Below are 12,157 nucleotides of genomic sequence, written 5' to 3' on the forward strand. Positions count from 1 at the left end.
ACACACACTTACAAAATGGATTCTGCTTCGCCCCATCAATAAGCAAGCTTCCACATGGTCCGAGTGCTACGCAAACAGCACAGAACTACAAAAGTCTAAATTACCACGTGTTTTGTTAATTCCCAGCTCCCAAGATGGCGACTGGGAGGGTGACACGGTAGTCCCACCACAGCAGAGGATGCCTGGAGAGGGGCCTTGCCCAAATAGAAGAGGAAGAGCGGAGCCACTGTGGGCAACAACCACCCCATCCCGGAGCAGACCAGGGCTTCTGGTGACATCCATGCTGGTGGCCGTATCACAGGGTGAGTGTGATGTGACCGCACACGAGCAGGAGCTGGGCTGCTCCATGGCCACTTGCAGCATCACTGCAGCCCGTCGGTGCCGCTGCCCCAGCCGACCCCGGCCGGACCGGTTTGGTCCATGTTGGAAAATCTGTTTGCACAAGAACAAAGTATTTGCACAAGTGGCAGTTTCTCAGCTATTCGAAGATTCTCTCCTTCTCCTCCCGTGACGGAGGTGCTCCTCCTTTGCTCCGCCAGCTCCTCAGCATCTCATTTCACTTTACTGGAATCTCCCCGACCTCGTTTCCCAGACGCTGCTCTTCCTCTGACAGCCGACAGTGTGCTCGAGAAGGCGGCGGTGAAACGCACCGGCCACTTTCAGAGGGGTCATTTGGGAGAACTGGGACTCGACCTTCCTCCGCAGCCAATTTGCTCCATGGCCGCCCCAGCCATTTACTGGCCGCTAATTCCATCATCTCTGTGCCTGGCTCGAAGCATCCCTGCTGTCGGCTCCTAAGTGGGGTTTGCAGTCTGGGGAGCACCCAGCGAAGGCTGGCAGGAGAGCGGCATCGCCCTGGGCTCACTTGATGGTATGCAGCAGCCAGCGGTGCTGGGGCAGAGCCGGCCAGAACACAAGGTGTTTCTATAACTACTCATTTATGTACATTCACAATCTAAGAGAAAACCCCATGGTGTTTTCCTGTTGAACACATGAAATTTATAATACATTAAGGATGCACCTGCAAACCAGGTAAACCTGAGTACGTCATACATGCCTACCGCTTACTTTTAACACGCTAAATTTGCAGCATAACCACAGTTATTTATGAGCACTGCAAATTATTCCTCTGTAAACAATTACTGATGACTGAATAATTATTAAGATTGCATTAATGTTAATGCTTAAGACAATACATTCCCAATTCCTTGTTTCCTCGTAGGAGCAGGCATGCATGGCCTGTTTTTACCGCGGTTCTTGCGGAGCCCCGGGGCAGGGCAGGGCAGGCCACAGCCGCCTGCCAGCCCCTGATCTGCCCCAATCAGCCCCCACCCCGGCTCCGGCTCCACTCTTATCACTGGGGACACCTTCGTCTGTGGGGTGGCCCAGGCCTGGCGTGGAAATGCCACCTCCAGCCTCTCTCCGAGCAGGAGGGATCTAAACCTTCCCCATTTTCTGCATGACATCGGCTCTCCATCCCTCATCCCGAGCAGCAGCGGGTTCTGCCTGGCCTGGATAAATGCTGCCATCTGCTTCTCCTCCCCGGGCACTGCCGCAGCCATTGTGCCCCATCTCTGCCTCCACCTTCCACGTCACCCTCTGATCATCTCTGCTGGAGAGGTGCTATCCCGGCCTGCCCTTGCCGGCCACCGGCACAGGCACCCTCAGCCCTGGGCGAGCACCTTGCTATGCCCCCCCGGGATCACTGTATCACCCAAACAATTCAAGCGCTGTGCACATTTGAAACCCTGCCGCGTTTCTGAGTGCCCCTCGACTCATTTCAGAAGATGACAGCATTGCTCAGATTTCTGAAATGACTTTCCCAGCTATCTGCGCATCTGACTCCGGGCAAAGCCAAGAGTCACGTGTAAAGCAATAATCGTTAACAGATAGGAAAACCGGAATATAAAAAGCTCCTCTCCCGAGGCCGGAGCTGGTACGGGCTTCTTCAGAGCAGCCTCCCCTGACCTTGGCTGCTGCGCGGAGCCAACACTGCTGGGAAAAGCCGCGGGCTGCAGAGAGGGACGGGTCGGGGGGGGGGCTGGGAGCATTTGATTTCTGAAGCTGCGTCTGGTGCTTATTTTTCCCCTGTGCCAGTGCCGGGGGGGGGGCTCACATCACATCACTGCTGCGGGGGAGCTCCGGGGGCAGACACGCCGCTGCCCTCCGGCTGTGCCCCCACCCCCACAGCAGCCCCCCCAGCCCCTGCCTTGCCCGATAACCGCCCCAGTTTCCGATCTATTAACGATTATCGCGACTCCGAGCTTTGAGCGCCTTGTGCGGTGGTGTTCGTCCATCTTGCAGCAGCGTTACAGGGGGGAGCCGCGCTTGGGCTCCGGCGGGGGCCGGATGCCGGGCTCGGAGGGGGGGGACGACTGGGGGCGGCGGAGCCACCGCCCGGCTCCGGGGCGACCCCACCGGGAGCCGCTTCCCCACGGGCGGCGGCTGCGGGTGGATGCTGCGGGGCGAGGGGAGGGAGGACCGGGAGCATCCCCCCCGGCAACAACGGGAACGGGGCGGGGCCGGGGCGGGGCGGGGCGTGGCCGGCGCGCGGGGGCTTCCGCGGGCGCGCGCCGAGCGGCGGAATGAAGCGCGCTATGCGGGACTACGACGCGGCCACCGCCTTCCTGGGCGAGTGGGGCCGCTTCCAGCGCCTCGTCTTCTTCCTCCTCAGCGCCAGCATCGTCCCCAACGGCTTCAACGGGATGTCGGCCGTCTTCCTGGCCGGCACCCCCGAGCACCGCTGCGCCGTGCCCCGCGGGGCCAACCTGAGCAGCGAGTGGCGCAACGCCAGCATCCCGCTGGAGCTGCGGGACGGGCAGGCGGCGCCGAGCCGCTGCCGCCGGTACCGCCTGGCCGCGCTGGCCAATTTCTCGGCGCTGGGGCTGCGGCCCGGCTTCGACGTGGAGCTGGCGTCGCTGGAGCAGGAGCCGTGCCTGGACGGCTGGGAGTACAGCCGCGACGTCTATCGCTCCACCATCGTCACCCAGGTGCGGGCCGGCGGAGGCCGGCGGGAGAGGGGTTGTCCCGGAGCGGGGTGGTCGAGGGAGGGGATTCTGCCCCTCTGCTCCGCTCTGGGGAGACCCCCCTGCAGGGCTGCCTCCGGCTCTGGGGCACCAACAGCAGAAGGACACGGAGCTGTTGGAGCGGGGCCAGAGGAGGCCCCGGAGATTCTGGGAGGGCTGGAGCCCCTCTGCTGTGAGGACAGGCTGAGAGAGCTGGGGGGGTTCAGCCTGGAGAAGAGAAGGCTCCGGGCAGACCTTGGAGCCCCTTCCAGTCCCTCAAGGGGCTCCAGGAAAGCTGGGCAGCGACACCCAGGTGCGCAGCTGCCGGGAGGCTGTGCTGGGCTTTGGGGGTTCGTTGTGCCTTGGGTGGGGATGATGAGGGAGCAGCAGCCAGCAGGGAAGGGGTGCAGGTGGGCACGATGCTCCAGAGAGACGGGGGGATATGTGGAGTGAATGGCCCCAGAAGGGCTGCCCATCCGTGTTCCCTCACTGTATTTTCCATTGAAACATCAACCTGTTTTGTTTAGGGAGGGTTTTTCTGGGGAGGAGGAGGCAAAGGCTGAAAATAGAAGCACAGTAGTTTCCTTCTGCTGGCGCACTGACTGTCCTGGCAAACTTTCCATCTGATGGAATCCCTGTTCCCAGTCTCTCTGGATGGGGACATGGACGCTTTTTGGTAACCACACAGACAGTCTGGCTGGCTCTAGAGCAGCGGTGGGCCCTTGCTGGCCCCAGCACCCAGTGCCAGTGCTGCCACCAGTGTCTTTGGTGGCCGTCGTCACTGGGTTAGGTGAGCTGGTGCAAGGCTGGTGCAAGGTAGGTGCCGTGGTGGCTGCTCGCGGTGCATGGCCACCGGTGTGCTGTGACAGGCTCCTGCCTGAGCCTGGCCCCAGGCTGTGGCCGAGCTGCCGCTGGGTTTTCAACACTGTACAGTGGCGTCGTTTGTACAGCGTGTATTGTGGGAACGCCGACGGTGACAGGTCGTGTAAGCACTTGTTTGGGTTTTCTGTCTGTGCCGTGATGCTGCAGCAGGGACACGCTGTCTGTCTGCCCCCGCTGGCGGGGAGCACGGAGCTCTGGTAGAGATGGAAACGCGATTCCCCTGAAGCTGTGGGGCTGCTGCTGCTGCTCTTTTGTGTTGTGTGAGAGGGGTTAAGGAATAACGGGCTCATCCTTATTCCATCCAGCGTGGGTGTTTGGCAGTTGACGGGCACCGTTTGGCCGAGCAGCATGTCCCGGGTAGCTGAGGGATGCCAATGGTTCACGCTGGGGGGGGGGACACAGCAGGGAGTGTGTGGCCGTTGTCCTGAGTCCCTGTGACTCAGCAGCAACATCTGCCAGCAAAAAACGTTGCATGGGGGCACAACCAGGAAAGGTCCCGACCGAGAGGCACGTGGCTGAGAGTCCGTGCCCCGGGAACACGGTCAGGTTCTGTGCCCCGGGCATGGCCAGGGTCTGTGCCAGGGCTGTGCAGACACGGGCTCAGCCTCGCTGAAGCATGCGGGGCGGAGGTGAGCAGGGAACGGCTCCAGGCTGGGGGGGGCAGGGTGTGGGCAGGGGACACCAGCTACTTCTTACATGCCCGAAGCAAAGCCGCCGGCCCGCATGATGCCTGTGCGTGCATGTCTCTTGCCATTTGTGCTGGCGGTCGTGCTCGGTCGCCAGGAATCTCTCGCAACACCAGATGAAGGCGGGGGTGATTGGGAAGCTGGTCCTACTCCCAGCTTTGGGTGAGCAGCAGCGCGGCTGCAGCCCACGTGCTGCATGCAGATATAACCCGGGGGCTGGCATGGCCGTGTGGTGGGTGGCTGGTAGCTCCCGTACAGGCTGTGCAGCAGGGCTCACTGCCGGAGGGAGGGAGGGACGTTATTCCAGGGCAGCCATGGAATCGTAATCTGGGGTTTGGAGTTAGCAATTGCTCTAAGGGAGACAGTAAATGAAGCAAAACAAGGAGAAATGTTATTCCTCCTTAATGACCAGCAAACAGCTTGTGTTGGCAGATGCCAAACCAGTGCGTCCTGTGCCGGACTGGGATGGGATGCAGTGGTGGGGTTTGCCACGAGGCCCGAGGCACGCCAGAGAGGCAACAGCACGTTCAGAGATGGAAACCAAGTGCCAGGTTCCCATCTGTACACCAGATGGGAAAAAAGGACACTTGTTTTGTTTTAAAATTGTCATGGACATTTGGAAAAAATACAGAATTTTGGTTTTGAAACAAGGAAAACAGGCGCTGATGAAACGCTGAAAAGCAGCAGTTTGGTTAAATGTGAGATGATTAATTTTGTACCCAACACTTTTCTCTGTATTAGGAAAGACAAGCCAGGGCACGCCATCGGGAAAGCTCAGTGAAAAAACCTCTTCAGTTCAAGAACCCAATTGAGGAGCAAAACTTGATGGTACAGGATTAAGCGCTGGAGGTTTTGATTTGTGCAGTTGCATCAAATCCTGTAATTACTGCTGCTTGACAGGAACAGGCTGGGGGATGCCAGCTCAGCACCGGTGTGCCGTGGGCTGCGGGGACGTGCTGAACCCCGGGAACAGCGGGTCCCAGACTCAGTCTTCTCCTTGGGCTTAAAACGCAGGTGATGGTGGAGAAGCCAGTGTGTCCACAGCCCGGGTGAAGAAGGAGATCATCAGGCTGGGGTGATAGGAATGAGTCTGTCAGTGGAAGTGGGGAGCCGGTGGGGGTTGGGGGTGATCCCACGGCTGAGATGAGAGGGCTGCAACGTTCCCTTTTGCTCTGCATGGCTCAACTGGGCGCCTCGGTGGGCTCCAGGGCACAGGAACCCCTTGGCCCAGCCAACCCCCCCCGCCTCCTGAGCAGCTCCCTGGCTGCTGCAGCTTCTACAGGTGTCCTGACATAAAATCCCTGTTTTCCACCTAATCGGGTGGCCGCTGCGTCCCGTTGGTGCCACCTGTGCTTGCACAAGAGGGCTTGAGCCCATCTAGCAGGTCCTGGCCCCAAAGCGGGGCTGTTCCTCTCTCACCACCCTCCTGCTTTCTACCAGCTGTGCTTTGGAATTCATTTAAACATTAACATACATATTTCTATTATTGGGTTTGTTTGTCTGGAACTTAACCTACTTCTGCTTTAATTCCGGATAACGGCGCTGAGATCTGACTGTAATTAGAGGTTCCAGCACCAGTTTTGCTCTCCGGAGCGAGGTGTGAGCATCCTGTTAATTCCCTTGAGCCGGGTTGTCTCCCAGCACCGCTCCCCAGGGACACCCTTGCTGGGCTTCTGGCCACTGCCAGGGCATGGCACGTCCCCCCGGCCCCTCGCAAGACCCCTGTGAAGGGCAGAGCGAGTGCCGGCGGCTTTTGCTGTGGCTCCTCAGCCCCCCTGTCCCAGCCCTGCCCCTGACTTCTCAGGCAAGGCAGAAACCAGAAACTTTTGGGCCTGGCAGAGGTGAGAAGCTAGATGGGAATTGCTGTGACTTGAAGGCATCCGAAGGATTTTTGTGTTCCCTTATGGCTTTTTCCAGTGAGCAGCCCTACCCAACCCTGGTAGCCCGCCCTGTGCTTGGGCACGGAGGTGTGTGCGCTTGTCACTTGTGCACTGAGCGGAGCCGGTCTCATTGCTGGATGTGGTGCCCACGGTGCAGCTCACCCTGCTGCTGCCCTCGGGCAACCCACGGAGGTTTTTTAGTATCTGTTGAGCTCTTCATCTTCAGATTTACTCTTAGAAACAAGGTCAGATGTTCCCTGGTTTACAGCCTCGGCCATTTACACGAGGCTCTGCATCTCTGATGTGAACGGGCTGATACTCCGGATGGTTAATTAGTGATTTCTGATTGAGAACGCAGGCAGCAGGGTTGGTTCAGGCAGCCAGGGCACCTTCTCCAGCAGTTTCAGTTTTCTGGAAAGCTTGTCCATCCATAGCATTCCCACCGGCAGCACCCGGCAGAATTGGCTGCTCCAGTAGCTGCGAGCTTATGGGTAAAGGTCAGAGGGATTTGATGGTACTAAAGTGATTTAACAGTGTTCTTCTTGAGCAGTTCTTACTCCTAGCGTTCAGATCACTTGCTTGGAAGCTTACATGAACTTTGCTCTCCAGTATGCTTAGTCAGGGACATTACAGAATGACTTATTTTCTGGTTAATGAATAATTAGTCCAGTATGGACAGTTTTGAAGTTGCTGTAGGTAGTTTAGCTGTGGCCGGGCTGTGCCCGTGGTGTGCTCGGTGCTGGCTATGATGGAGGCAGGCTCTGAGGAAGAGGCCAATTAAGCTAAATTTCATTATTTCCCAAGTACAGCTTGCGAGGAGTCAGCATGCAGCGAATACCTTAAAGCCCTCCAAACTCAAGCCCGAGCGAAATCTTACCATGTCGACACACGCTGGATCCCTATGCAGCGCTGGGGCATGAGCCTCCGTCAGGGTGGGCGTCTTTGGGGTGGGGAGGCTGGAATTTCGGGAGAAGATGGGGTGTACCTATGGAGTGGGGCCATATAGATCATCCCTGGGTCCTGCATGATGTGTGTGATGTGGGATCTAGAATAGGCGGCGTGGTGTTTTCACTCAGCAGCTTCAGCTATACTTGGAGTCGGCTGGATTTCATGAGTTTGTGTGTTTTCTGGTCAAATACAGCGAGTTCCTATAGACAGTGACCGCTCTCCAGCCATCCGGCTGCTGCGTGCCATTTACCACATCCTGCAAATTTTGAAGACTCAACCCCGTATCGCGCATTTTTGCTGTCTGTGCAGTATGTCATGGGAAAAGGTAGGGTGAACAGCTGGGCAGGAGGCATTTGGCACCGAGGAAACACAGGAAGCAATTGAGTTTCACGGGCAAGTTATTATTTAGCTGGGTTTATTTTGCAGCCAAAGTGCCTTTGGCGTGGTGGAGGCATTTTAAAAACACCGACCCTTAACCTCAAGGGACTGAAGTCTGAAGGTCCAGGAGCGGGCGCAGCCCCAGAGCGGGGTGCTCAGCTCCCAGATAATTAATAAGTCTGTATCGGCTGCAAATTCTGGCACCTCGTTAGCCATCAGCTTTCCCGGAGCGGGGAAAGGGAGGTGCAGCAGGACACGGCAGAACCTCTCTGTAGCGTGGGGCTGGCGTGGAGCTGCCACAGCTCGCAGAGGCTGCTCCTCCGCCAGCTTTCCTTCTTCCCCCCTTGCATTCTGTAGAGAAACTCTTCTTTTTAATGCCATGTTTCCTGAAGCTGAATTTTAATTTGTTTTTAAATAGGGGGCTTGGTGTCCACCAGGTTGCTGTACAGAAATCTCAGTTTTCTTTGACACGTGAAACAGATCCCAGCGTATATTTTGCAGGACTAGCATCCTTGAGTGTATCGGAGCCCCACTGATCCCCATGCTCCCATCCACCCCATCACATCCAGCAAAGATAAGCCCCCACCTGGCCACCCTCCCTTCCCAGCAGGGACCAGAAAATACCTTACAGAAACAACTGCCATAGGTTTCTTTTTGTTATTAATCGGATTTAAGTATTGGAGACACGTTTCAGCCCTCAAATCTCCGTGTTCCCGTGTTAAAGCCTCTGTGTTTCACAGGAAGAGGCATGGGCTGCAGTTTTAAACTCGATTCATCCCTTTTTGCCCTGTAGCTGGTGTTACTTTGCAGGCTGGGCTGAGGGGCAGGGGTACCCGGCTCCCCGCCGCTGGCAGCGTACCTTCGTTCTGCCTGAAAATAGGCAGTGATTGCATTGCTTTCCTAAATCATAGCCTGGAGCAAACTGCATGGAACCGCACCACATCCCCGCCTTGCTTTGGGGTTCAGTTCTGCTTGTTCTGCAGCAGAAGTGAAGCCCAACCACCGACTCACTGGCCTTCTGGTTTGGGCCGGGCTCACGGTGCTGTCAGATGGTACCGGGGTCTCTCTGTAATGCAAGAATTGCTCCTCGCTGTCACCTGCAGCTGAGCGGAGGAGCCAGAGCAGCCCAGAGCAGGGGGTTCTGCTCCACCACCCCGGCCTTTGCCTGGGCTCGGGGCCCTCCGATCCCCGGGCACAGGGTGAGCACTGGTGCAGGCACCACTCTCTGATAGCATGGCTAATTATTAAAATTATGCTATACTTTGATCTGTGATCTAATTATCTTTGTGGTAGAATTATCTGATCTGGGACTGACATCTTTGAAGTCTATCCATAAGCTCTCCTGGCAGACATCCCTTCACCAGGAGATTAGTCACCGGGACGGGTGCAAGCCGCGGCAGAAACATGCTCAGCCGTAACTTCTGTGGACAGAGACTCATAACACTGGTTTTATTTATTATTTTTTTTAAACCTTGTCTGGGGTTACAAATGGCTTTAGGTGGAAGTTTCCATGCTGGCTCCTGTCCTAAGCCTCCCGCCCCAGCCGGATCCGGTCGCGAGGCTGAGCGATGGGCAGTGAGTCAGCCCTGCAGGTTGAGGGGATGAAAAGGAATTTGGAAACACATCAGCGCGGGAAAAAAGATTTTATTCCATGCATCTTCTTGCCTATCACAGAATCATGGAATTTTCAGAGTTGGAAGGGACCTCTAGAGATCATGTAGTCCAACTCCCCTGCTAAAGCAGGATTGCCCAGAGCACATTACTCAGGACTGCATCCAGACGAGCCTTGAAAGTCTCCAGGGAAGGGGACTCCACACCCTCCCTGGGCAGCCTGTTCCAGTGCTCTGTCACCCTCACCGTAAAGAAGTTTTTTCTCATATTTGTTTGGAACTTCCTGAGTTCCAGCTTGTGCCCGTTACCCCTCGTCCTGTTACTGGGAATCACTGAAAAGAGTCTGGCTCCATCCTTCTTAAACCCACCCTTTAGATACTTGTAAATGTTAATAAGGTCTCCCCTCAGCCTTCTCTTCTCCAGGCTAAAGAGTCCCAGCTCTCTCAGCCTTTCCTCATAAGGGAGATGCTCCAATCCCTCAGTCATCTTTGTTGCCCTTCGCTGGACTCTCTCCAGTAGTTCCCTGTCTCTCTTGAACTGGGGAGCCTAGAATTGGACACAGTATTCCAGTTGTGGCCTCACCGGGGCAGAGTAGAGGGGGAGAATGACCTCCATTGACCTGCTGCCCACACTCTTCCCTATGCAGCCCAGAATTCCAGTGGCCTTCTTGGCAACAAGGGCACATTGCTGGCTCATGGATAATTTATTGTCTACCAAGACCCCCAGACCCTTTTCTTCAGAGCTGCTTTCCAGCAGGTTCACCCCTAACCTGTACTGGTGCCTGACATTCTTCCTCCCCAGGTGCAGGACCCTACACTTGTCCTTTGTTGAACCTCATTAGATTCTTCTCTGCCCACCTCTCCAGCCTGCCTAGGTCACGCTGGATGGCAGCATGGCCCTCTGGGGTGTCAGCCACCTATGTTTCATCAAACCCAGAAGTTGTAGAAATGCAGCAGTTTTTGTGCTGGCAGAGGTCAGGTAAACTGGAAACTGTCCTTAACTGGGGATGGGGTGGTCCTTCAGCTTTCTCCATCGCTCTGCTATTCTGGTGGGGAGCATCCCAGGTGGTGGGGAGCCAGGTCCTGGGTGTTCGGGGGGCCTGGTGGGCACCTGGTGGGGAGCTCGTGCTGGAGCATCCCCTGGGCTGCACACACTGACTGCCTGTCGGGTTTGGCATTGCTCACTTCAGAGGTGATGGGGTCCCATCAGGCAGCTGCCAGTGTTCTGGGGGGCTCTGCCGTCCCCTAAGATGGCTGCCAGTGTTCTGGGGAACTCTGGCCTGATGGGGCTTGCCGGGGAAGGCAATGCTTTCCCTTTTTGTTATGCTTTAAGCAGGGCATCCTGGCAGCGACCTTCACTGTGGAAATAGCGCTGGTGCCAGCGATGGGCGAAAACACGGGTGTGGGGAAACTAAATGAAATTCCACAGCAAGATGTGTGTGTCTCCAGCCAATAACCCCTGTGCTTGGGGGAGGCTGGACGCGGCGTTGCAGCTGTGTCTGAGCACGAGCCTTTCTCTTGCAGTGGAACCTGGTGTGCGAGGACGACTGGAAAGCCCCCCTGACCACCTCCCTCTTCTACGTGGGGGTCCTCATCGGCTCCTTCATCTCGGGGCAGCTCTCGGACAGGTAACACAGAGCAGGGCAGACCTGCTGCCATGGCTGGTGTAAGGGAGTTAAATGTCCAGTTCTCTGAGTTCTGATCAAAAAGATCCTAAAAATCCCAACCTTGATCTACCCCAGAGCTTCTTGGATGCTTTAGGAGACCAAGAGCTGGTCTCCGCAAGGAGCCCACATGGATGCTTTGCAGATTGGTGTAGTGGTTTTCACTTCAATACCATGTTTGTTTCTTTATTCGGCCTTTTTAGTAGTTTAAAAGGTGATGTTATTTGTCACACACTAACTGGCAGGCCATTCTTAGAGCTGCAGGATAGAAACTTGTCCTTTGAATGGAAGCTCTGCTTAGAAGAGGTGGTTTGCTGGTAAGCATAGCCAAGAGGAAGAAAAAAAGATAACCCATAAATGGATAGCAGTCGTGTCATACCATCTAACTAAGTAGATGTAAAATATCAAAAAATCATTACAGACGTTTGATAATATCTCAGCAGTATTGAAATTTTGGCCGTACAAGTGTTGAATGCAGAATTTCTTCCACGAGTCTCTGCGTCCCTCTTTATGGAGCCCTGAGCCTTTTTCTCCATGTCATTACGGTGGGGTCTCCAGTACGGCTGTGGCTGCTGCCTGTTAGTGAGGAATTCGTACGAGCGGCCGCGCTCCGCTGGGAGTTAAGCAGAGGGGTTTCAAAACTCGATGGCAGTCTTAATCCTGAAGCCTCCGGCATTAAATTCCATGTGATCCGAATTTAATCTCCCGACTCCTGCCCCCGGTGCAGAAGTCAGTGGGTGTTAGTGTTTGAAAAGGAGACGAGATAATCACTAAATCCCGTGATTCAGAGTGTAAAGGTGTTGCAGTGTATAGATGCCAGTAGCCTGAACGCTATCGTTTCCTGATTGTCGGCTGCGTGGTTTGCAATCTTCTTGTCTCCCTCGCTTGTGTACTGTTGTCCAGTCTCTTTAGTCCCTGCCTCGTGGCTCCCTGAAGTTTCTGCTCTTAATTTGTCTTCTTTGGTTTATTTCCTGGGTCTTGGAAGTTTGGAAATTTTACTTCTTTATATTTTTTTATCACTTATGACAAAAATTCTTTAAAATGAATGAAACTTCAGGTTGTTCTAAGCTGCATCTCTTGAGGCTGGATATGTGTGCTCCCTCC

The 12,157-nt window shown here is 55.5% G+C and overlaps 1 protein-coding gene across 1 annotated transcript in view; it reads left to right on the top strand.

The window, feature by feature from the left end:
• Nucleotides 1-2,558: 2,558 nt before the first annotated feature.
• Nucleotides 2,559-12,157, top strand: part of SLC22A4 (solute carrier family 22 member 4) — a 28,584-nt gene continuing 18,985 nt past the window's right edge. Inside the window, exons 1-2 of the mRNA XM_054217016.1 lie at nt 2,559-2,990; nt 10,914-11,017. Coding sequence (XP_054072991.1) covers nt 2,586-2,990; nt 10,914-11,017 — 509 coding nt within the window. The 5' untranslated portion in view covers nt 2,559-2,585. The remainder of the gene's footprint in view (nt 2,991-10,913; nt 11,018-12,157) is intronic.

This window comes from Rissa tridactyla, chromosome 11, assembly GCF_028500815.1.
Source record: "Rissa tridactyla isolate bRisTri1 chromosome 11, bRisTri1.patW.cur.20221130, whole genome shotgun sequence".
Taxonomy (NCBI): Eukaryota; Metazoa; Chordata; class Aves; order Charadriiformes; family Laridae; genus Rissa; species Rissa tridactyla.